The sequence below is a fragment of the Nilaparvata lugens genome, chromosome 11, assembly GCF_014356525.2.
Source record: "Nilaparvata lugens isolate BPH chromosome 11, ASM1435652v1, whole genome shotgun sequence".
NCBI lineage: Eukaryota > Metazoa > Arthropoda > Insecta > Hemiptera > Delphacidae > Nilaparvata > Nilaparvata lugens.
The window spans coordinates 8119809-8147439 of record NC_052514.1 but is presented as its reverse complement, the minus strand read 5'-3'; the positions used below and the strand labels follow the sequence as shown (position 1 = coordinate 8147439).

At 34.2% G+C, this 27631-nt stretch overlaps 1 protein-coding gene across 1 annotated transcript; it reads right to left on the bottom strand.

Annotated features, from left to right (window-relative positions):
• Positions 1 to 736: 736 nt before the first annotated feature.
• LOC111060963 (cytochrome P450 302a1, mitochondrial) lies at positions 737 to 21975 on the bottom strand. The gene is made up of 9 exons (XM_039437541.1): positions 21782 to 21975; positions 17481 to 17714; positions 13671 to 13908; positions 12132 to 12310; positions 10248 to 10458; positions 6521 to 6695; positions 5672 to 5920; positions 3640 to 3873; positions 737 to 1229 (listed from the first exon to the last, which is right to left on the bottom strand). Exons 1-9 carry the CDS (start codon positions 21801 to 21803, stop codon positions 1080 to 1082), a joined length of 1692 nt encoding a protein of 563 aa, XP_039293475.1. The 5' UTR covers positions 21804 to 21975; the 3' UTR covers positions 737 to 1079.
• Positions 21976 to 27631: the final 5656 nt, after the last annotated feature.

Here is a 27631-nt window from a genome sequence, read left to right as displayed (position 1 = left end):
AAAATAGATAGATAAACCAATTAACCTAAAACTTCATTAAACCTAAAATTGTAATAAACCTATAAATTCCTAATCCTGTATGTACATGTTATCAGCCTCTGGATCCTTGAGAAGAATGAACCTAGCTCTAATCTCAGGGTGTAACAATTTAAAACTTTTTTTCATCGAAGTAGTGAACTTAATCTCCTACTAAAATTTATACATTTATACCCTAATCTTATGTAGCCTATAGCATTTACCTATATAAAATATTCTCCTATCCATTATAAACTTACATATCTAGTATAAAATGTATTTTACAGTTCTTATTCTAAGGAATAGCGTTGATTAGGCTAAAAAAATTTCCAAATTCTTCTTCAACTTACTTATCTAACAGAATAATTGAATACCATACGAAATAAAATTCTGGAGATACACTACAAGCATAGCTACATAGCCACCTCTAATACAAGGCCCCGGCCTACGATATTGCAACGTCGCAGTGTAGGCCTAGAATTTAATACATGATTGGTGAAAAAGATTTTAAAAAATACCAGCTGATCTTTCTCACCAATCATGTATTAGATTCTAGGCCTACGCTGCGACGTAACAATATCATAGGCCGTGGCCTTGTATTAGAGGTGGCTATGATAGCTACCACCTCTAATACAAGGCCGCGGCCTACGATATTGCAACGTCGCAGTGTAGGCCTAGAATCTAATACATGATTGGTGAAAAAGATCAGCTGATATTTTGAAAATCTTTTTCACCAATCATGTATTAGATTCTAGGCCTACACTGCGACGTTGCAACATCGTAGGCCGGGGCCTTGTATTAGAGGTGGCTATGCTACAAGTCAAATGATACCATGAAGGACCGATACAAATTAGCAACCAGATTTATCCTATCAAATCCCTTATCAACGTGTTTCTCTACTAATCAATCATGCCTAGGATTAAAATAATTACTCTACTCTTAAAGAATAACATGGATAATTCTAAAACATTTCTCGATTACTTATGAACTAAGTTATCTCGTAAAATTATGATTCCTAACTGTAATGTTCAAATATAGCAGAAGTTGACCTCCTGTGTTTTTCCTTAGGTTCTCGGTGATGGAGTTGATGAGTCAGCAAGTGACTTGCGCTCAGTAAACTCGATTCTGATTGGTGTGTCCGGTTGATGAACGAGCACAGTTCTCATGCCGACTTTGGGAGCACCCGCCCATCTCATTGTATAACGGCGGCAGAGCTGGAAAACGAGACGAAAGTTTCAATAGAGTACCATTTACGAAATCACCTAGTATGGAAAATTCAATGAGGTAATAGAATAATGGTAAATTATTGTTAGGAAAGAAACAATGGCATCATTTTATGATTGAGTAGAAACCATTTATTCATCAGCATTTGGAAAATAAAATTTCTCATTAATTTCAAACTGCATTTGTGATTCGATGCTATAGTTATAATTTATAATATTAATCTTAAATTCAATCTAAGTTCAATCCACGGTTAGAGCTTTTTTGGACAGATTTGACAAGTTGTTAAGATATCACAACAGATTTCACACACAAAATGTTATGAGGTCGAAGAGATTTTAGAATAATTATAAAAACACTACAGTTAACAGTTATAAAAACACTGCAGTTAATAGACTATTGGATGAGTGAGAGATTTCCTCACTGAGGCCCGGTTGCACAACAGCCGGTTAAATTTTAACCGTGATTAATTTCACGAGAACCAATCAGATACGTTTTGGAAAGACGGCTTCTCTGATTGGTTCTCGTGGAATTAATCACGGTTAAAATTCAACCGGCTGTTGTGCAACCGGCTCTTAGATTTCATCATTTTGAGCCATCATTATTCAAGTTACTCTATGGCATGGAAGCATGGACTTTGAAAAAGTCAAACCTCAAAAGCATCGAGGCATTTGAAATTTGGTGTTCACAGGAGGATGTGGAGGATACCATGGTCGGCAGAGGTGACTAATAGAAATGTATTCCTACTGATGACAAAGGAATGTGAAGACATCTCAACAATTGAAAGAAGAAAAGTAGAATATTTAGGACATGTAATGAGAGATGACAAGTATGAACTGTTGAGGCTTATCATGCATTGCAAGATCACGGGGAAGAAGAAGAAAACATTTTTTCCTACAGATACCCTGAAAAGTGACCATTTGTGCACTGATTGCAGGCTGCAAAGAATCACTTTTCCGCACTAGTGCACAAAGTGAGTACTTTGCGTACTCCAGATTTGCAGCATGACAACGCAAAATAGTTAGTAGGTTATATGGAGCACCAGTGCAGCAAAATCAAAATTAAGTTGGCAACAGTGAGTGGGCTGCTATAGTGAGCAGAGGTGCAACGAAGCACAACGCGCTAATTATTAAGTAGATATTATAACCAAGGACAACGACAGCACAGTGCCACCACAGCACACACCACACAGCTGCCCCCCGGCCATTCAAACACTACTACATTATTCAGGCAATTTTACCCATAATTACCCACTTTTCATATTCAATGGTAACTGTAGGAAAAATTTAATGTGAAATACGTGCGCCAAGTTCGTTTGCTGCACTCAAGAAACCATTCCGCCCTCGCCTACGGCTCGGGCGTAAACGTTTCTTTCGGTGCAGCAAACTGTCACTTTGCGCACTAGTTGCACAAATAACTATTTTCTACAACTGCGCGTAAAAAAAGAATTTACACACTCAATTCTCCTCGTAAAACAGCTTATTTCTGAGGAGAATCTACTTTTTCGCTCGCTAACCATTCGCGCATGCGCAGAAGAGTTTCTTTACGCTTCCTAATCAGCTGATTGTAAGCAGCTCGCCAAAAAGTCAGATCTTAACCTAAAAAGTCGGTAATTGTAAATCCGCCGATATGAGTAATTTAACAGGTTTGGGCAGTTGTAGAAAAAATTTTGTATGCAAATTCGCGCGTAATGCTTCTTTATCGCTCTTGCAAACTGTTTTGCGCGAGCGGTAAAGTCGCGCATTACGCTCTTAATACATAAATAGCTATTTAGGTATTTTCAACAATTTCATACTTTCAAGAGCCAATATCCCGAAAAGTGTTGGAAATATCACAAAACTCAGTTGAACAAAAATTGTAGTAGAGAATTTATCAAGCTTCATATTTTGTCATGTCGGTTGAACGCATTTTTCAAGAAGAAGAAGAAGAAGAAGAAGAAGAAGAAGAAGAAGGACGAAGAAGAAGAAGAGAAGAAGAAGAAGGAAGAGAAGAAGGAGAAGAAGAAGAAGAAGAAGAAGAAGAAGAAGAAGAAGAAGAAGAAGAAGAAGAAGAAGAAGACGAAGGAAGAAGAAGGAAGAAGAAGAAGAAGAAGAAGAAGACGAAGAAGAAGAAGAAGACGAAGAAGAAGAGAAGAAGAAGAAGAGAAGAAGAGAAGAAGAGAAGAAGAAGAAAGAAGAGAAGAAGAGAAGAAAGAAGAAGAAGAGAAGAAGAAGAAGAAGAAGAAGAAGGAGAAGAAGAAGAAGAAGAAGAAGAAGAAGAAGAAGAAGAAGAAGAGAAGAAGAAGAAGAAGAAGAAGAAGAAGAAGAGAAGAAGAAGGAAGAAGAAGAAGAAGAAGAAGAAGAAGAAGAAGAAGAAGAAGAAGAAGAAGAAAGATAAGAAGAAGAAGAATCCATTTAAACTGACCTTGAGCAGCAGCACAATCATATCCAACTCGGCGACCTTTTTGGCAATGCAGACACGTGACCCGTGACTGAAGGGAATGGACAGACACTTTTCGCTGACGAGGCGCTCCTCCTGGAGGTGGTCCTCTCCCCGGATGTAGCGACGCCTCTCCCAGCGCTCGGGACGGAACTCTAGAGGATCGTCGAAGTATTGCGGCAGTCTGCAGGCCACTTGGTTCTGCGATACTATGTGTGTCTGACAAATCACATCAAAATTAATCAATTTTATAAGAAGTCAAAACAGGCGTTACCTAATCATTTTTTAGTTCTGTATTTCAATAAAGATGTTTTAATGATGTTCTGATTGTATGAATAATAATTTCAAGTTGCTGATGCTATTCTTATTATATCTGTATCTTACTGTTTCTGTACAAATACAGATATAATAACCTGATGAGAAGCAAACTGCGGGTGTTCGTGGCGTATAAGTCTGTAAATGAGACTAGGAAATGAAAAAAATTATGTAAAACAATAAGTATTATTGTGTATTGTGACAATATTCAATGTACTTGTACATTTGATGAATAAATATTATTGATTGATTGATTGATTGATTGATTCCTAGTGGCACAAAAATGTTGGGTATTTATATCAATATTACTTTCCTTGCCCTATTACCATAGGTAAGGAAAGTATTGCTTTCCGAAAAAAATTAAGGTACCCCAATTTCTACATTTCTATACGTTTCAAGGTCCCCTGAGTCCGAAAAAGTGGTTTTTGGGTATTGGTCTGTATGTGTGTGTGTGTGTGTGTGTGTGTGTGTGTGTGTGTGTGTGTATGAGTGTATGTGCGACTGAGTACACGATATCTCATCTCTCAATTAACGGAATGACTTGAAATTTGGAACTTAAGGTCCTTACAATATAAGGATCCGACACGAACAATTTCGATCAAATGCAATTCAATATGGCGGCTAAAATGGCGAAAATGTTGTCAAAAACAGGGTTTTTCGCGATTTTCTCAAAAACGGCTCCAACGATTTTGATTAAATTCATACCTGGAATAGTCATTGATAAGCTCTATCAATTGTCACAAGTCCCATATCTGTAAAAATTTCAGGAGCTCCGCCCCATCTATGCAAAGTTGGATTTCAGATTCTCAATTATCAGGCTTCAGATACAATTTAAACAAAAAAAATCGAGTGGTGAAGATTGAGCATAAAAATCTCTACAATTAATGTTGAGTAACATTTCCACCTAAAATTGAAATCAAGCTCGAAATTCGATAAAATGTGATTATCCAATTGCAAACTGTTGATTCTATTAAATCATTCACTATGAAGAGATATCAGACTTCGTATGTCTCTAGCGTTATTGTCCTGTCACCAGCTGGCTTAGATCTTTGTTTATATGTAGACTTGTGATGCGCGTGAACACTAGCGTCAGGTGATCAATTCTAATAACGGCAAGGAAAGTTGTGTAAGTGCGCCACACCAGATTTTTTGATTAAGCTATCATGTTTTATCGAGCAATTCTATTAATCAATCATTTACAGTCGATCAATCAATCATTTACCTATCAATGCAAATTACAATAATCGATTATACTGTAATAGATATCATAAAAAATATGGATTGACCTGGCTAGTCCAGTCTGGTGTAAGAGTTTTCAGGTCACAACTGATCAATTTCAGGGCCTCTGACATGACCTGACGGCTGCTTTTTAGGCAGCCGGGACCGACAAGTAACGTGTCCATCATCCCAAACACGGGAGTGACCCGAAAAAAATATCTCTCCCGGGCTTGGATTCGAACCTGGGCGGCCTTTGGATTGCAAAGCCAGCATCTAATCCACTCGACTACAGCCACTACAGCCACTACTGCCTGTACCATGCCTCTTCCAAAGGAATTTCCATACCTCTTTCATTTACCTATTTAATGATAATGAAATCCAAAAGGTAATGTGTAGCCTATGTCACGCACTTCACATATTTCTGGATCTAGAATACCTTGTAAGTAATTGACAAAAGTGACAAATTGAGCATATCTGTACTCACAAATTTGGGGACATGATATCCGCTCATGACAACGTCGACGGGCAGTACTCTCCCTATGCCGATGGCAACAGGGTTGATCCTGAGGGACTCCCTGATCACCTGACTGGTGTAGGTCGCCTTCTGAGCGACATCCTGGGGCAGTCGCCCGTTGTCGTCCGGCTGGATGCGCAGGCACTCTTCGTAGATCTTCTCTTGCACTGCCGGGTGTCTGGACAGGTTGTGCAGCAGATAGCTCATGCTGGACGTGATCTGAACATTAATTAAATTTTTGTAAATAATGTAGACAAAATTGCAAATATAAAAGTAGGCCTAATACAATTTGGTAATAATCTACAATCACTTTAAGCAGAGACAGCCGATTTTCTGACTCCAGCTGTTTAAAGTCTAGAACTTAGCTAAATCCCGAGCTCGGAAACCTGCCCTATTATACTTGAATTATCTTTAGTAGTAGTAAAAATGTTGATAATATCCAGTGACCAGGCTGGCTCTGACCTGGTGTCTGAAGTTTTTAGGACGCACCTGATCAATTTCATGGCTTTTGACATGACCTAACGACTGTGTTTAAGCAGCAGGGACCGATAACTTAACGTGTCCATCCGAAAAACGGGATTGTCCGAGAAGAATATCTTGTCCAGGTCGGGATTCGAACAATTTTGATAGTAGAACTAGTCTATAGTAGATATGACCCTTATTCTTTTGAAAGATTGCCTACTCATTAAATAAAATTCTCTCATATTCTTAATTATTTAGAGCTTCATTAATATTGAATATTTAGATTCTCTCATATGCTGAATTATTTTGAGTTCAATTTTTTATATCTCTGAAGTGTAAAAAACGTAGAGGACTCACAGTGTCTGATCCACCCAATAGGAGATCGACAATCATGCCGGTGATGTCGCGGATATCAGTGTCCTTCAGCCTCAGGTAACTCTCCAGCGTGGAGGTCGGAGCTCTGTTCTCCGGTCGCGTCGCGTCGATCTCTTTTATGTACGCCATTTTCTTCGCTATTTGTTCTAGAGCAACCCTGAAAACAAAAGAAAGAAAGAATCTTATCACAATTCACAATTATTATTACAATTATACTTTACAAAATACTTATTCATATTACTCATTTACTACAAATATCAGAATTTTTATAATTTCACTCCACAACTAATAACTCATATTTATGTATTCTAAAATAGTTCAATTTTTATTGAACTCTTTTGCGACTTTATTCTAATCTTCCTTGCCATTTACAATTATTCTTATCAATTTAATATCAGAATTTCTACTATTTCACTTCTCATTAATAACTTATAATGCTCTATTCTAGAATAATTCAATTTTATTGTATGTTATTTTCTCTTGTCATTTCAATTTTGATTTCAATCTTCCTTGTCATCATCAACAGGCAATCTTAAGCTGCGTACATATATACGCGCCTCCAACCCGCACCGAGCATGCTCCGCCCTCGTACCGCCCTCCATCGCACCGCAGTCGCTCCGCCCCCGCTCTGCAGTCGCACTGATCATGAACGTTACGGAAGATGTTAGCTCTTCTCGCGTTCCCCGGTCGAACGACTCTTGCTCCCCGGTCGATCATCATTCGCTCTGCTGGAGTGACGTTCGGTTGCGGAGCAGAGCGAAAGTCTGTACGCACCATTAGGGCTTATTGTGAGCATCATCCCTTACCATAGTGAGGTCCACGTTATAACGGCAGTGTTTGCTCAGCAATGGTATTGCTATCCTTGTCTATCATTCAGAGAAGCAGATAGCGCTATCTCTCTCTCGTTTTTCTCGGTTGCCAGATCGGCTTTTCACAATGTAGAATTAATAATTAATTAACAAAATATTACATCTTGATTATGAAAATTTATTATGGAATTATTGAAAAATAAAATGTTTTGCTTAATAAAATATAATTCATTATTTTAAACGATAACGACCCGGTTATATTATATTAATAAACTTGTATCAGCTACCGTCTATAGATGGTATTGACAAGAGAGAGAATCGGCAACGTTTTTCTCCTATCTTTCTCCACTGCCATTATAACGTGGACCTCACTGTAGAATAAAACGTCTCAAGAATAGGTGCACATAGAATAGGATGATCGCCTTTTTCACCTTACAGGCGGACCCTGTTCTTCGGTTGACATTCTATGAATAAAATGGAAACCCTTCTAATTGGATCTCTCAAGTGAAGAAAAATAGGTTCTATTATCAAAGAGAGAGATATAGTACCTGTAGCTTGAGTATCAATTTAAAGATATGATAAGAATCTCTCTCTTGAATTGACTCAACATTTGATATTTTACCGAGCTACTGAGCGATACTTTACCGAACAAAGTGAGGTGTAAGATTCAAGTAGACGGTTTTGCATTTCTCTTTATGTTTATAATTATGTTACGTATTTACAGCGAAACGCGGCAATAGATTTTCATTAAATTTGACAGGTATGTTCCTTTTTGAATTTCGCGTCGACGTATATATAAGTTTTATGAAATTATGCATTTTAAGGATAATACAAAAGGAAAAGGAGTCTCCTCCCAACGCCAATATCACCTTAAAAATCAGACTATAGAAAATAATGCATCATAAATCAGTTGTCGTGTGGATTATGAATCGCATGCAATGACGCATGCAATTAATATTTCAATCTAACTTGGTGAAAAATCAACTGTCGTGTGGGCTATTAATTGCATGCGTAATCGCATGCAATTTTCATGTACAATTTAATGCACTATTAATTGCATGCAATTAATAACAAAAATAAAATAGTATTGTCTCTCGACCTTTCTCTGCTTTCAACTCGAGCTGACCTCTAGGGCGATTCCTCCATGTAGGAAGTGAGGAAGTTTCTACACTTTGATACAGAATAATAATAATGTCTTCATAGTGTATCTATAGGTTATAGGAGCATGCGAATCCCTATCAAAATATTATAGAAAATACGGAATTGAAAGATACGGAGCAGTTTTGCAACATAAGAAGGCTTGTAGCGTTGTAGGAAGTCTAATTTATTCCTACAATTCGACACTAGCGCTGCGCTACATGCTAAGTGGACGCGGAAGGAACTACTCGTATATGAATGATTGAATAAGGTCCTTCGTAAGTAGCTCCTCAACCACATGGATTATCGAAACGAAATAATCGATATTTGATCCAATCGATTGACTTGCCGACAATGTTTCTGCTTTCTGCAAGACCTAATGAAGTCTCCATACGGACACGGACAATATTTCAATGTAAATAGTTTGGAGGCTGTGTTGTCGTAATTTACTCCTCTTCTTCCTTCATTAACTGCATTTCTAAATTGAATGCCTATTTAGTGGAAAATTATTTAACAGGGGCATTCATTGAAAAAGCAGGAGTGATCCGTGGTCTAGTGATTAGAGTGCTTGCGTAGCAGCACAGAGATCCCGGGTTCAATCCCTCTCATAACCAAAAGTTTTTTAACCAGATCACTCCCGTGTTATCGGATGGGTACGTTAAGTGTCGGTCCCGGCTGAAGTATGACAGTCGTAAGGCCCATTGACGGCTTAAATTATATATTCAGGCGGTGGGACCTTCCAGAAAGGGACTCCCCACCAACAAAAGCCATACGAATTTACTTTTTTTTATTGAAAAAGCAAACTATGTAATTCATCTAGTGCTCACTATCCCAGCTACAAAGTGCTTCTGCCGAACGCACCTTTTCGGTTCTTAAACGCATAAAAAAACACTACGAATTCAACCATCAAAATCGACTCAATGGACTAGCTTCCCTGTGTATTGAAGAACAGTATTTCAAGAAATTGATGACAGAAGCAGAATTCTACGACTCTGTCACCAAAATGTTTGCTTCAAAGAAGGATCGACGAATCGAATAAAATTAAAAGTAGACCATGATGTGAGTAGCTTATCATTTTGAGTCGTGAACTTGCATGTTGTGTTTATATAGGCCTAAAGGTGCGTACAGATATACGCGCCGCGAACATGAGCAATAGCAATTCACTTTTAATCAGCTGATGCCAAGCTTTTTATAACTATATCTCACCGTTTCTTCAAAAATACAGATATAATCAGCTGATTAAAAGTGAATTGCTCATGTTCGCGGCGCGTATATCTGTACGCACCTTTATATGCCAGCATCCATACAACATTTGAATTTGTCTATGGCAGAAAAAGTCAATGTGATCTTTTCCATTGCGACTATAATGGGGAGGGGGGTTGTAGCCCTACTTATGTTTTTGACTCCTACAAGTTCAAAAATCCACGAAGCGCCACTGGCTGACCTGTTGCTAGTATGTCTTGAAGGAGATTAGCTTTTGATGTTTGCATTTTTGAAACACCAACCCCATCAGCCATTAGCCGTTTTCACACCGATATCTCGCCGACACGACATACAGACAGGATTTACTCTGATGGACAGTATGGTTTATAACTACGCGAGGTCTACTGTTCACAGACCTACAAGTACATAAGATATACTGGTCTCAGCTATCTTCTTTAGAAGGCGGTGGCAAGGCAGAGGATCGGCAACGTTGCTCTCCTAAGTTTCATTATTAACGTGGACCTCACTTAGGTGTAAAATAAACTATTGTGGCTACTAACTCTTCGACATAAGCATGAGCGACGACCAGATCCCGCCAGGCTTTGGAGAGCTGCGGGAAGAGACGCCACAGAATGTGATTCAGGTTGGTCTTCATGATAGAGCAGTTTATAACTGAGGCAGACCCCATTAGTCGACTCGACCGCGAATCCGGCCGCATCTCGGCCTCGCTGAACGCGTGGAAACGCTCGTCAAATGCGACCAATGACGTCACTGCAAACAAAACACAAATACAAATCACTGATTAAAACACAATTAATAAATCGTTATCCATAATATTTTCAGATACCTACATTAGGAACAGTATCAATATACATAAATAAACATAACATAAAAAGTCGTAAATCTCCAATAAGAAGTGTTGTAAACAATGTCAATACCTATCCTATTATATTAAGCGAGCAATTTCTGTATATCTGTTTATATTTTTACTTTCCTTGCCCTATTACCATAGGTAAGGAAAGTATTGCTTTCCGAAAAAAATTAAGGTACCCCAATTTCTATACGTTTCAAGGTCCCCTAAGTCCAAAAAAGTGGTTTTTGGGTATTGGTCTGTATGTGTGTGTGTGTGTATGAGTGTATGTGCGTCTGTGTACACGATATCTCATCTCCCAATTAACGGAATGACTTGAAATTTTTAACGTGAGCTCCTTACAATAGAAGGATCCTACACGATCAATTTCGATCAAATGCGATTCAAGATGGCGGCTAAAATGGAGGAAATGTTGTCAAAAACAGGGTTTTTCGCGATTTTCTCGAAAACGGCTCCAACGATTTTGATTAAAGTTATACCTAGAATAGTCATCGATAAGCTCTATCAACTGCCACAAGTCCCATATCTGTAAAAATTTCAGGAGCTCCGCCCCATCTATGCAAAGTTTGATTTTAGATTCTCAATTATCAGGCTTCAGATACAATTTAAACAAAAAATTTTGAGTGGAGTAGATTGATAATGAGCATCTCTACAATTAATGTCCAGTAACATTTTCACCTAAAATTAAAAATAAGCTCGAAATTCGAGAAAATGTGATTATCCAATTATTGCAAACTGTTGGCAACTGGATTCTATTAAATGATTCACTATGAAGAGATAGCAGACCTCGTATGTCTCCAACGTTATTGTCCTATCACCAGCTGGCTTGGATCTTTGTTTATAAGTAGACTTGATATGCGCGAGAACACTAGCGTCAGGTGATCAAATCATAACGGCAAGGAAAGTTGTGTGAGTGCGCCACACCAGATTTTCATATGTGGTTATCTGGTTATCTGGTTATCTGGCTATTTATGTTCAACGGATCTCGAAAACGGCTCTAACGATTCTCACGAAACTCAGAACATAGTAGGTTTATAATATAAAGCACTAGGTTTCATCCTTGGAAAAACTCGCTGAAGGACATTAAAAGGATATAATTATCATTCATCCTTGGAAAAACAGCTGATAATAATTATTTCGTCGTCTGTTGGTGATGGAAGTGAGTGAGCGAGTTCATGTGTGTGGGACTGTGTCAAAATTATGACTCAGCTGTTGATCTTTTGTAATCATTCAATCAGGTACTTAGTGCCGGTTGCAAAAAAGCCGGGTTATTTCAAATCCTGATTAATTCTAGTAGATACATCTTCTTGAAATGGCCTTCTCTGATTTGGTTCGCGTGAAGTTAATCAGGATTGAAATTTAACCGGCTTTTGTGCAACCGGGTCTTTGTGAGGGAAATTTTTGCATTCCTCTGGGAATTAATCTCAATTTACTGTGGTTAGATAGAACATTTCTGTATGAATGTTATTATCATTTCTTCTTTCGTAATAGATTTTTTATGCTTTTGTACTCCAGAGCGAAGCTCGGTCCCCGATATTAATAAATAGTAAGATTAATGAATAATGAGACTCACATTCCATGAATAGCCGAGCTACTTCTTGGGAACAGTCCTCAATTATGCCGGGCTGAATCCGAGCTTCCAGAAACTCATCTGTGATCTCCTCCACTCGTCCGACGTACTTCTCCACCTCCCTGTAGTCCTGCAGACTTTTCTGGAACTTTTTACGCAGGGCGTACCACGCTGGCCCGTTTCTGTTAGATTCAAATAGTACCAAATAAAATTATGTAGTTCTATAGTAGTAATATATCGTATATAGAATGGAATAGAATAGAATGACTTTTCTATTTTTTGACGTGGCGGAGTTTGCACAGTAATGTCAACTCTACCACTTAAGCACGTCGTTAGCAGAAAATACATATACAATACAAAATATGAAGAGATAATCAGATCAAATCAAATAAATGTTTGTTCATCAAAAACAATAATTACAATACAAATTTGAATACTATAGCATTTATTACAGATAAAATAAAGAAGTTCTATGCATTGAATAATTTCTTAATAGGCATAGATAATTTAATGAATAAATATACTATACACTATAAATGATATGTGTTGGGGTATAAGTTATTAGTTGCTTGTTGCGTATTATCCTATTATATTAAGCGAGCAATCTCTGTATTTTTATATCTGGTTATTATTATGTTCAACGGATCTCGAAAACGGCTCTAACGGTTTTTACGAAATTTGGAACATAGTAGGTTTATGATATGAAAATTCGATTGCACTAGGTCTCATCCTTGGGAAAACTCGCTGAACTACATTAAAAGGATAATTCATCCTTGGCTGAAACAGCTGAGACTTTCGTCGTCTGTGGATAGTAAAAAAGTGAGTAAGCGAGTATGTGAAAAATCAAAATATCGCATCCCCGAAATTCATAAGATGACATATAGCAAGCTGTGAAATATAAACACGATCATTTTAGAGAATTGTGTTTTGTTTATCAATAAATAAAAATAACGAGCGAAGCTCGGTGCCCCGATATTAATTACTATTCACAAACTTCATTCAGTGACATAGTATTAGAGTTTTTCTATATTGAAAAAAAGTAAAAATTGATAATCAAACAAAATTATGAAATTAGTAAAAATAATATTAATGTTCTATAAAATATAATAGAATAAATAAATAGAAACAAAAATTACAATGGAATAATAAATAATTATATTATTTATAATAAAAATAATAATAACTCTCTTATATTATGAGAGTTCAATATCAGAAAATAAAAGTCTCAGGAAATAAGTGTTTTTCAATAAACTAAATCACTCGACTGCTGAAAGAGAAGGCCAAAAATGAATGAATAGACATGCTACAGAAGAAAATGAATGATTCAGATCAGTAGTCCATTACACTGTATTGAAAAAATGAAACAGTATGTTTTATCCTGTCCTACTAGAAGGAAAATTACACTTTGAACAATTTTTTTTGTTAGTATCTTTGTCAGTGTCTTTTGGTTAGTGAATAAATCAATAAAATGATAATTAACAAGTTTCAATGTATAATCATTACTTGTATCAAACCTTACTGAATTAATATGTTTTCACTTACGATGGCAGAATACCTCCGCTAGCATAGACTTCAGGTTTTTCTAGGCGGTATTTCTCGAGCACCATGTGACTGTATCTCATCGGATAGGTTCCCTCATAGATGAACATCGTCTGCATATCTGCAGGGTTGTAGATGTGAACCAGGGGGTGTTTAGGATGCACATCTTCTCTCACTATCTCTCCGAACTCTTTGTAGAATTTGTAATAGGTCTCCATGTGTTGGTCTTTGTCATATTTTCCTGAAAATTTGTTTTGGATTGACAGGGATTATAGTTATAATGACAGATAGTTGTATTCATAGATATCAGTTGAAATTTAAATAATATACATAATAGTTGATTAGGAATTATATTTACAGTATTTACAATTATCAGTATTAGATTCAACACTGTGAAACTGATTCAAAAACTTTAGAAACTTGACTTGAAGATAAATTATAATATATAGTTAAACCAGGATGTTTGAAATGTTCAATGAGAAAAGATAGTTTCTTATTTATTAGATTTAGAATTGGAATTTCAATTTCAATGCTGTTTTGGAATAAATGTTAAGCTGCGTTTACACCAAAGCTATTAACAAAATGTTAATAACTTAATCCTTAAAGATTCTATTAGATTGGTGATTATGATGATCATATGTGTTTGTCAAGTTTCGTTCAATCTAATAGAATCTATATCGATTAAGTTATTAACATTTTGTTAATAACTTTGGTGTAAACGCGGCTTTAGATTGATTCAGTGCACTATATTGAATAGGCTATAAATATTCCCTATTTTATTTCGATGAAAAGATTGATCTTATTACACTAGCTATTTATGAATATAGCTGAAACTACTATTTTTGAGTATTATTTGAATATAAAATTCATCAGATTAAAAATATAGGATGACAAAATGTTATGGATGAAGTACGGTAAGGTTTTTTCAATAATTTCCTACCTCTATAATTAACACACATAAAGAACTAATTTTCAGATTAATAATTAATATTATTCAACATATTTCGTATGAATACATTTCAAAATCTCTCTTTCTTATTAAATGAGAACGTCAGCTCCATTAAAAATAATTCTTTAGTGACTTAAATATGATGAATAATAACGTAGAAGAATAAAAAATAAATAAAAATATAAATCTGAGTTAGGCTACTAACAGCCGAAACACGTCGTGACGAAATGATTCAAAAGGGTAATCAAATTTATATATTTTTATTTATATTAAAAGTAGCCCTAAAGAAAAAAAACAAGTATAAGAAAGTACGAAGTAGTCCTAATATATGAGAATAATTACAGTAAGGTACCGTTTCAGTTATGATAAATAATAAATATAATAATATTATATAATAGGTAAAATGAAAGTACCTAACAATAGAAATAACGACTCCACGTATGAAGAACTTCATAAACAGATCCAATGAAATTTTACATGTACAGAAAATCGAAAAATCGCCAAACGTGAATCACTCCACGAGTACCATGATTAGAGTCTTTCAAAATTACCGTACTCAACCATAATAACTTTGGTATTTTTTCATTCGTATTCTCATTATCTCAACGACAATTATTTACTGAGAGATCGAAAATTCGCACAAACTGATAAACGCTCAACGATTTTATGAATTGAGTCTTTTTTAATATAAACTTAATATTTTCATTCGAATACGGTACCACTCATGTTATATTTCTCTTGCTTACAAATTTACAGAGTGATCGTAAAGTCACACAAACTGAACAATACTGATTTGAGTATTTTTGAACATATTTTCATTCGTTTAAGTACTCATTTACAGAAAGATTCAAAAGAAAAGTCGTGATTCAACCCAAATCATTCAACGATTATGAGTAATTAGTATTTTCAAGTGTATTTGACTGGAATATTTCTAATTAATCAATTAATTATGTGACGTGCTCTATTTTTTGTAAGCTCCTGCTATTCTATTTATTTATTTTATGTATTTTTCAATACCTAAAATACCTGGATGGATGAACTGGAGAAAAATGAGTGGTGTTCTTTTGATAAGAGAGTGAATTGTCAAAAGAGGGAAAAGTGTATAGATCAGTTGTGAGGCCAGCTATGCTGTATGGAACAGAAACATGGCCCATTTCAAAGAAACAGGAACGAAAGATGGAGGTGGCTGAGATGAGAATGCTAAGATGGATGTGTGGGGTTACAAGAAGAGATAAAATAAGAAATGAATTGATCAGAGGCACTGTAAAAGTTGGACCACTGGGAAAGAAAATGCAGGAGACAAGGATGAGGTGGTTTGGGCATGTACAGCGACGGGAGGAGGATTATGTTGGACGAAGAGTGCAGGATTTGGTTTTGGATGGTGTGAGAGGACGAGGTAGGGAGATAGAATAGCGGCTGACTTGCGGGAGAGTGGTTGGAGGAGAGAGCAAGCATTGGATAGGGCTTTGTGGAGAGGCAGAATAATAGGAAGGAATGCCGACCCCATTCAAATGGGATAAGGCACAGTCAAAGAAGAAGATTTTTCAATACCTGTTGACATATCCAGTTGTGAAGTGTCTTGGCTTAATAAAATTGAATTTTGAATCTGAAATTCAAGCCATCTAAATTCAAAATTTATAGTTTTCATGTTTATTATGGACTAAAATTTTATAAAAATTGTACACGTGAAATTCTAAACTTATCTTGGACTTTGTCTCCTACAAATTTGGAAGAAAAATAGCACAAGGACTACCTTATTATTTGATCTACCAATATTATTACATTAGTGGCATTTGCTTTGTAAATAAATAAATATTTATTTTAATAAATATCAATAAAGCCAAACACTCACCACCCCCGTGCACTCAGCTACAATACTCGACCACTAATTACAAATCAATTTATAATTCGATTTTCCAGACTCTCAGTAAGCAGAAGGCAATTTGATCACAACTGCAATATTCTCATAAATAAAATTCCTATAAATTTGTTAACACATAAAATAAATAAAAACTTTATTACTCTAATTGATGACTGGGTTAAATCTAACATTTTTTTTTTCAAAATATTGTTTTAATTTTGTGATTAAGTAATGCACACAAAAAAATTTTAGCATTTCAAATGAAATTGTTCATAGAAAACTAATATAATAAAGATGAAATCCGTAAATTTTTAATTTCTCATTTGTGGTCCAGGGTTTTTAAAAATTAATATGAAAGCTCCATATTAAATGTTGCAAAGTGTGAGAACATCATTATTTATTATTTTTCTGAATATATTACTGTATTATTATTATTAAATCACTTTTTGCTTTTGGAAAAAACGACTAGCAGTCAAATATTTTACAATAAATCACTCACTGGACAACTAGTTGTCCAACTTGTCAAATATTTTACAATAAATGAATAAGAACTAGTTGTCCAATTAGTTGTCCAGTGAGTGATTTATTCATTTATTTTAAAATATTTGACTGCTAGTCGTTTTTTCCAAAAGCAAAAAGTGATTTAATAATAAGCAGTTCGTGATGGAAAACAACATTGAAGAATATTATTATTAATTACTATTCAATCTCAACTCATTGCTAGCGAACAGACTAATTGTCTATGCTAGCAATGCCATTAAAAATATATAATTGAAAATTGAATAAATTAACATTTATGTATTTTAGTTAAGTGCAGTAGCATGTGCTTGTTTTTTCTTTTATAAGTTTTTTGTATTTTGTTTTTTGGCAAATAAATGATTCATTTTAACAAAAAAGTACATTTAAATTTGAGTAGGCTATTTTTTAAACAAACATATTTCCATTTATTATTATAGACTAAATAAACAATCTCAAATTTGTGATTGAATAATATTACACTCACCGACAATCTTCCAGAAGAGCGGTTTAGTGCCGAGGAATGAGAACGACCTGGGTCCAGGAATGGTGTTGAAAGGCTTGACTGTGCCCTCCTCCAGTTGCTGTGCGATTCGCACGTTGTCCGTTCCCCATTTCTTCATCAGCTTCTGCTCGGGGGTGCTGCTGGGGTCTGTGTTGGCTTGCGGCCCATTGCTGCTCGCTGTCCGAATCACCACGCTTCTCCATGTTCGCACGAAACCTGTTCAATTCATCGCCAAAATCAATTTTATTAACAACATTGTTATCAAAAGATCAAAACTAAAGATACAGTTACTATAGCGTCTACTGGAAACTTGTAACTCAATTTATTATTATTCAATTTTCTATTAAAAAAAAATACAATATTGTTTCCTAATTTCTAATATATGTGTTCCTTTTAGGCTACCCTGTGTGGGGACACTAGAATATATATAATAAAATATTAATATATAAATTTTAATCTATATATATATATATATATATATATATATATATTATATATATATATATATATATATATAATCGATATGGCACTCACTCACTGACTGACTGACTGACTGGCTCACTCACTCGCAGAACTAAAAATCTACCGGACCAAAAACGTTCAAATTTGGTAGGTATGTTCAGTTGGCCCTTCAGAGGCGCACTAAGAAATCTTTTGGCGATATTTTAACTCTAAGGGTGGTTTTTAAGGGTTTAAAGTTCTTTTAGCATGTATATTCTTCTTATTCCAATATCTTAAAATTATAATAATTGAAATGTCCATACCATATGTTAATATAGAACTATAATCTAGAGAGAGTACCTCTTCGAAACAGTTGTTCTGGTAATTAAATAAAAAATTTTGTCAGGTTGGCATTAAGTTGAGTTGACTTTGTTAGGTTGGCACCAAGTTGAAGATTGAAATGCATTTATCCAGGACCTCCAAAATACCAATTTATCCAATTAGCCGAAATTAGCGTTTTCTCAGCTTTTCTTCGTTTCCTCACCTTTTTCAATAATTGATGGAAATATATTTTAAAAAATTCAGTACACAGGTTTAACTGAGGTGGAAGAATTTTGTTCGCCAAAGATACGCCGATAAAGTAACAGGTGTTTTTCGAGATCAAATTGATATAATACGTTCAAATTCGGTACAGAGGTACCGTTGAGGTCGACATGCAGGCGAGCGAAGCGAGCCCGCTGATCTCATTTTTGGACAATCCAGTCGGGGGTCCAGAATTCGGTACAGAGGTTCCGCTGAAGTCTACATGCAGGCGAGCGAAGCGAGCCCGCTGATCTCATTTTTGGACGATCCAGTCGGGAGTCTAGGGGGTGGAGCCCCCTGGCTAGACGGATATGGCGAGCGAAGCGAGCCTGACGGCTAGTATTATATTATAATGAAAAACTCAAACTTAATCTAATCAGATGGTGGCTTAAAAACTCAAAAATCATGAAAATGTATCACCTGACGCTAGTGTTCACGCGCATCTCAAGTCTACTATTCAAAGATCCAAGCCAGCTGGTGACAGGACAATAACGCTGGAGACACCCGAAGTCTGCTATCTCTTCATAGTGAATGATTTAATAGAATCAACAGGTTCCAACAGTTTCCAATTGAAATAATATTTTCTCGAATTTCGAGCTTATTCTGAATTTTAGGTGAAAATGTTACTGAACATTAATTGTAGAGATTTTCATGCTGAATCTTTTCCACTTGAATTTTTTTTGTTCAAATCGTATCTGAAGCCTGATAATTGGGAATCTAAAATCAAATTTGCATAGATGAGGCGGATTTCCTGGAATTTCTACAGATATGGGACTTGTGGCAGTTGATAGAGCTTATCAATGACTATTTTATGTATAAATTTGATCAAAATCGTTGGATCTGTTTTCGAGAAAATCGCGAAAACCCCTGTTTTTGACAACATTTTCGCCATTTTATCCGCCATCTTGAATTGCATTAGATCGAAATTGTTCGTGTCGGATCCTTATATTGTAAGGACCTAAAGTTCCAAATTTCCAATCATTCCGTGAATTGGGAGATGAGATATCGTGTACACAGACGCACATACACTCATACACACACACACATACAGACCAATACCCAAAAACAACTTTTTTGGACTCAGGGGACCTTGAAACGTATAGAAATTTAGAAATTGGGGTACCTTAATTTTTTTCGGAAAGCAATACTTTCTTTACCTATGGTAATAGGGCAAGGAAAGTGATAATGATTTAGCATCTATGATTTACTTCTTACCCAAGTGAAAACCAAATTTTTTCTCAAAAATCTATAGGAGGCTGATTCCAATAAATTTTAAAGTTTCATTTGAAAAAAATGATCTCTATAAGGGCCTTTTGCTTTGTCAAAACTCAAACTTAATCTAATTAGATGGAGGCTTAAATTAAACTCAAAATGATCTAGGTACTTTATAACAAACAAGACTCGATATATGGATTTAATCCAGTTTAAACTGACACTGATGTGCAAACTGCACTAAATGAGATAAAAATCCCTTTAAATTGTAACAAATACACATTAACATGAAAAAGCTCAACATGTAAGCATGTTATTTTTTCATAACATGGAAAACTCAAAAACTAACATGAAAGCTCAAGTTTCGTTCTTTATAGAACTTGAAGAATTCAAATCTTATCTAAAATATCTTGTGATTTATTGGTGATGGTGTGGAGCGCGATTTGTATCAACTACAGCTTCTGAATTATTCATAAGATTCAGGATTTTTTCTCCATAGGAAATGGAGACGCAGTTCATACGCAAAACAAAAAACAACATTGGAAGGACAAGAGGTTCATGACCTGTCATTTTTAGCAGTAACTTTTATTCATTTGATCATTTCTATAATTTTTCTTAATATTTCCAAGACTTTAAAATTTTCTAGAATTAACTGAAAAATCAAAAAGCTTGCGTTAAAAATATAATATAGATATTGAAACAAAACATAAATTATCAAGTAGGTACCCTTCATTTTATTATGATCGACAATTTATAATGTATTCTAATAATTATCAGTACCTATTTGAAAATGTCATCATATAGCCGAAACATGTTGTGAGTATAAACCATTTTGAAAAGGGTACTTGGATTTATATTTTTATTTATATTCAAGAGTAGCCCTAAAAAAAACTTCAGTACCCCTATAAAGTGAATGATATAGATAGGTACTATAATATCCAAGGAACATGTTGGTAGAACAATCTTGGATTTTCAAGGCAGGAACCTGTATACTCATGCAATCGTGTTTTTAAAAAGATATTCGTGAACATAAATTTATAAAACAAATTATGTAGTACAAAGTAAAGTAACTGTATGATTTCTCGAAAATTTTGTACCCTCCAACATCAATATTTCAAAAATAATTTGATATTTTGAAATATGAAACCTTAAGAAATAATGATGTTAGAGGATACAACATTTTTGAGAAATCATACAGTTGCCTTACTTTGTACTACACATACCATTTTTTTAATAGTCTTTTTTTCTTTAGGGCTACTTTTAATATAAATAAAATAAAATGAAAATGGCATTAGTAGCCGAAACATGTCGTGACAAAATAATTTAAAAGCCTACTCAGATTTATATTTACATTTTTTTATATTTTCACGAATCTCTTTTTAAAATACGTTTACATGAGTATACAGGATCCTGCCTGGAAAATTCAAGATTGTTCTACCAAAATGTTCCTTGGCTATTCTATATTATTCACTTTCAACTTGGTCAATTCCTTTTGGTGTCATCAAATAAAAAAATACTTGAAATATAGTCTCATAGAATAACAGTCTTATAGCTTAGAACACTCTTCCCTATTCTGTGATTGATTGGAAAAAATTAAATTTCAAACAAATACAGGTCTACACATGATATATCAGGTAGTCTTAAGTTGGGTTTACACCAAAGTTATTAACAAAATGTTAATAACTTAATCCTTATAGATTCTATTTGATTGAACGGAACTTGACAAACACATATGTTCATCATATGTATGATAAGTTATGTTCAATCTGATAGAATCTATAAGGATTAAGTTAAAACAAAATGTTAATAACTTTGGTGTAAATCCAGCTTAAATAACATCCTAGCTTTTGAATTTCACATAAAATATAATTATTTATCTGAGATGAATATTTGTTTCAAGGATAAAATATCTCACATCTTGTATTAAGAGTATAATATATCTCACATCAAATAATTGTTTTTTATGAATCACATTTTTATCCAAGATGAAAAATTTGATCTATCTATGAAAAATCAGAGTTCTATCAAAAATGAATTTCAATACTCACATGAAGCTTTCAGCAGACTCATTCTTGAAAAGTGAATGAATTAATCGATGATATCACCCAGTTCCCAGCTAATCCACGATTTTTGAACAGGCCAGCAGTCAATTTTACTGGGAACTCAGATTTTTAAAAAATGTCGCAGTCAACGACATTATGCTGGCCTGGCCTGCCTGCGACTGGACAGCTTCTCACGAATAAAATTAATCAGTTTTGTTTCGAACAAATTATTGCAAAGACCAGCATGTCACTAGCCGTATCTAATCTCTTGTTTTTCTGGACAATCTTACCAAAAACTTAGTGGGAATAAACAAGATATTGTTGAGATGACTTACACCGGTACTAGCTCGATTGATAGCAAACTACAACATCAGAAAAATATCCTTGTACCGTTGAAAACTTTTTTGAATCTTATTGACTCGAATTATTTTATTTCCCCAACAGCAATTACAATTTTATATTTATTTATTTATATTTTTCACAAAGAAGCACTGATTGGGAGAGAAAAACTAAGGATACTCCTTGTACTATTTCTCTCCCAAATTCAGATAACATTTAAAAAGATATAATTTTGAAGTTAAAATAAGAAAGGTTTTGGTTGCGCTTTGTTTAACAATTGAAATGAACTTTTAATTTACAGATGGAAATTACTAAGATATTGTAGTTATTTAAATGCTAATGAATTAATAATAATTATTATTAAACGATTCATTTCTTTTAATTTAGCTACCTATCTCAGAAAACAAGATAAATGCTCAAATTGATAGTATATTGTCTAGAAAACTACTAGTACGTTTAAAAAACTAAGATTATGAAAATCTTCAGAGTTTAATGACAACAAAAAATAATTTACTCTATTAATCGTTGCCGATTGATAAATATATACTGATAGAACAAAAAAGATCCAAAATTGAACTGGTAATCATTCATTTGAATGCATTGGGTTTTCCTCGAAGATTAAATAATACAATAAGTGTTCATTAAGCAGAGTTTCACTAGATAGGTATAGTTTATTTTCCTTGAATATAATAATACTATCATTTTTGATGATTTACTTGTTGTATGAATCAATAAAGAATATAGAATCATTATTATATAGATTATTATTATAATAGATTTATTATATAGATTACCTAGATAGAATATAGAATTATTATTTTATAATATTCTTTTAATAACTCGCAGACTAGACTTGTCTCTATACATTTCTAAATCCAACCCTTTTTCATCATGACTGAGCATCTAAGCAATGTTTTTCTGTATGCAAAAAGTTGAAAATACAAAACTGAAAAATTCATTTGTTAGAAAAACGTTTCCTATAAAAGTTAGTAACTGAGTTTACAGCCTGCCGTACTTCTAAAACAATTTTTCAAGCTCAACCAATTTTGTATGTCTCCGATTCAAATGTAACAGTGAACACTTTTGAAATAAATGTATTATACATTCAGAAAAATAACTATTTCAAGATTAATAATAATAATTCACTGATGAACAGTTTATTCGTATGAGTTCAGCCAAATTCTGAATAGGCTTACATTTATTTCAAGTATTATATTATTATTTAATCCTAATCTTCATAACATTTTTGTAAACAACGATTGTTCGGCAGTTGCAAGTAAAAATAAAAATAATGAAGTGTAAGTTGATAATGTTAATTACATTAAAACAATGAACAATTAAATTTTTCCAGTTCACCAGAGACTGATAATGGTGTAACAATCAAAACCGGTATCTCGATTTTTAATAAATCTATGGTTGGACAATATAGGCGGGTTTTTTGGGGGGAAGGAGGCTTTTCTGATTGGTCCTCGTGAAATTTAATCACAATTGAAATTTAACAGGCTTTTGTGCAACCGGCACTTAGTCTTTTTATTAAGATTGAAATGTTCAATATTTGTACAATAAAGTATTCCAGTAGGGCTACTTGAATCGTTACTCTATATGAAAATAATAGTTCATACCCTTTTTTCAAAACTTTTTTAATATTTGTCTACTGTAAATAATATAGTTCATACCCTTTTTTCAAAACTTTTTTCATATTGTCTTCTGAGAATAATAGTTCATACCCTTTTTTCAAAACTTTTTTCATATTTGTCTACTGAAAATTATAGTTCATACCCTTTTTCCAAAACTTTTTTCATATTTGCCTACTGAAAATGATAGTTCATACTGGTACCCTTTTTTCAAAAAATTTTTTTCTATTTGTCTACAGTACTGAAAATACCCTTTTTACATTTGTCTACTGAAAATAATATTTAATTTGGAAAAAACCTAGTTGTGTTTTATGTAAAGTGTTTTTGGAAAAAAGTTTTTTAAAAAGGGTACTTTAAAATTAATTCTTCATTATACGGTATAGTATGAATATTTTCGTGAATTCAATCAAATTTCATATATCTTTGTTATTTTTTAATAGGTACATATTTCAAACTCACCTAATCTCCTAGAAAGCATGTTTTGCTCGGTTCATGTATGCAGTGGGTAGCTATCGCGGCTAACCGGCGTCTACATTCAAACTGATCGGCTGCTATTGCTATACTAGTCAAGGTCATTTGCTTGTATCGTTGATGTCAAGCCTCCTATAAATAATAAAAAAGAGCGCATAAAAAGCACGCGTCCATTCTTCCTCGTCTATGTAGTGAGATTTACTTCATGGTGTCAGAGTTGATTGAATTTTTGACCGAGCGAAGTGAGGTCTAAGATACCAAGTCGACGGTTTGGCATTTCTCTTAATGTTTAAATGTTTTTATGTTGCGCATTTACGGCGAAACGCGGTAATAGATTTTCATGAAATTTGACAGGTATGTTCCTTTTTAAATTGCGCGTCGACGTATATACAAGGTTTTTGGAAATTTTGCATTTCAAGGATAATATAAAAGGTAAAAGGAGCCTCCTTCATACGCCAATATTACCGTAAAAATCAGACTATAAAATTATTCATCATAAATCAGCTGACTAGTGATTACACAGATGTGTGGCGAAGCCAGTCTATTGCTGTATTTCCATAAGGTCTATAGTTTCAATCAGGTACTTGTGGATGAGAATACTGCGTGAGGTCTATACTATTCACAGAACTACTAGTGAGTTTTGGTGTTTATTATGAGGTATGCTGACAGTCAATACTTGGGCTAGGCGCACACCGATTAGTCAAAACAAGACTAGTCACGTTTAGTCACAATACTTCACATAGTTGCTTATGAAGTCATGTCTAATTGCAATGTCTAATCAGTTTGTGTTGCGTCATAGGCAGCAATGTGAAGTATTGTGACTAAACGTGACTAGTCTTGTTTTGACTAATCGGTGTGTGACCAGCCTAAGGCTAGGCGCACACCAGTTAGTCACGACATGACAAGACATGATCAGACACATTTAGTCACAATACTTTACATAATTGCTTAAGAAGCAACACACACTGATTAGTCATTGCAATTAGACATGTGAAGTATTGTGACTAAACGTGTCTGATTACGTCTTGTCTTGACTAACTGATGTGCGCCTAGCCTTACTCATAAGTTGAAATCATTCACCCTATAATCAGGGTGAGTATCCCACCGTGATCAGACACATTTAGTCACAATATTTCACATTATTGCTTATGACGCCATTCGCACTGATTAGTCATTGCAATTAGACATGTGAACAATGTGAAGTATTGTGACTAAACGTGTATGATTATGTTTTATTTTGCCTTGACTAACTGATGTGCGCCTAGCCTACTTTACTCATAAGCTTGAATCATTCACCCTATGATCAGGTATTTCAGTTCAATGTAATTGTTCAACGAAATTCTTTATGCTTTTGATAGAATACGCGATAATACCATAGATAAAAAATAGCATAAGTAGATATCCCATGGCTTAGGGCGTTTATGTCGCAACTTTTACTGTTATCTCAAGCCGATAGCCCACGTAGTTCTTTCCCGTGAAGCTTTATGACGCTGGTAGCCTCTCATATTGTGCTGTTCATACACTCTTATCCGGCCAAAACAGTAAAAATCAACAATAATCGACAGTAATCGGCTTGGGATAACAGTAAAAGTTGCGACATAAACGCCCTATACCATGGGATATCTACTTACACTATTGTTTCTCCATGATAATACGTAAAAGGAGCCAATTAAATGAGAAATATTTCTTTGTATTTTTACATTGTTATATTTTTGAGCCATAGCATTTTATAAATTTGGATAATAACTTAATATATCTTTGTTTTATATTTTCTTGTGATATTGTACTGTTGTTTATGAGAAACAATAATTTTTCTATTGTATTTTTACATAAGTTTTGATTTTCATTAAAAAGCTAAGGCTGGGCACACACCAGATAGTCAAGACAAGACAAGACATGATCAGCCACGTTTAGTCACAATACTTCACATTGTCGCTCATGACTCACACTGATTAGTCATTGCAATTTGACATGTCTTCATAAGCAACTATGTGAAGTATTGTGACTGAACGTGTCTGATCATGTCTTGTCTTGTCTTGACTAACTAGTGTGCGCCTAGCCTTTTAGTTTTGATCACAGTAAAATAAAAAGTAAGTTTAGTCAACCTAATCCTCCAACATCAATACATTTTTTTATCTGTTCAATAAAATTAATCCCTTTATTCTTCAAAAGTGAAGTTTCTGAAATTTGAATAATATACAGTACTCTATTGTTAAATAATTGTTTGTGAGTTGTGTATCGGAAAGTAATACAGAGCAACATGGAGCTTTTATCATTAGAAAGTTATGTCAAGTACCGTAGGTAACAAAAAAAGTTATGTGTCAATTATTATATTATAGCGTTATTATACAAGTCTATTATATCTCCGTGCTATCACTGCAATGATATTTTTGATATTGAATCGTAGTTGATAACATCATGATTGAAATTTTTTGAGTGCATGCTCTTTTGATATTGATGATGGCTTATTTGTCTTGGAAATAATTATGCATGCTACTTGGAGCCTACCCTTTTCTACCCTTCAGTTATTGCATTTTTTCAAGATATTTCGTTGTCTTATTCACTCTACATAGTTTTCTTTGATTTTAATACTTCTCTCTGTAATTATTTTTCATTTTCCATTTATCACTTCTCAAATTCATGTCGGTCATTCATAAAAATCATTCACTTCAACTAAATTTTATTCTCTTTCACAAAAACATAAAAATAGCCTACTACTTATTTGAGATCAACCAGGACCTCCTACATAGTCTATAGGAGGTCCTGCGTCTATACTTTTCAAAAGAATATTATTTTTAACTCTAATAAAAGAGATGAGATTAAGAATTTTTGATTTAAAAGTTTGATTGTGTATTGATCAAACAATAGATTGACGAATATTGTTTGATATTAATAAATGAGTGTTAAAATAGAGTATTTTAATAGGACTATCAAATTGCTCAATCAAATAGGAATAGCTACATAACTTAGTACGGTACCCTCTTTAAACTCTTTCACATAAACACATACTTTCAGCATTCATTCCATTTTCAAGTGTCCTTTTTTATGTAAAAAATTGAAAAGTATACTATTTAGCTATTTCTGTATCAATTAACTTAGTGGAAATAATTTTGTAGACTAATAAAACAGTGATAACTTGTCAAGGATTCTAATAACCAACTAATTTTTCAATATTATATTTATGCTTTTGATTGGACAGAATTGATTGTTAATTCCTACTAATATCAAAATATTATCATGTTGTAGTTTTTGTATAATTTTAAAGAATGATCAGCTACTTATTTTGCTCATCAAAACACCCATTCCCGGGTGGCTAATGTCTCCTTTAGTTTTCAATTTCAAACTTCCCTCCTTCTAGCCTTTTCAAAGATGGCTTCGTTCGCAAAAGTAGGTTACCAGCTGATCACACTGA

What these genes read in the sequence shown, in the direction of transcription:
- LOC111060963 (XM_039437541.1), bottom strand. Translation starts at nt 21,803, where the DNA reads ATGAGTCTGCTGAAAGCTTCAT. An exon ending in GAGTCTGCTGAAAGCTTCAT is followed by an intron (nt 17,715 to 21,781) that starts GTGAGTATTGAA and finishes TGAATTGAACAG; the next exon opens with GTTTCGTGCGAACATGGAGA. An exon ending in AGCGGAGGTATTCTGCCATC is followed by an intron (nt 12,311 to 13,670) that starts GTAAGTGAAAAC and finishes TGAATCTAACAG; the next exon opens with AAACGGGCCAGCGTGGTACG.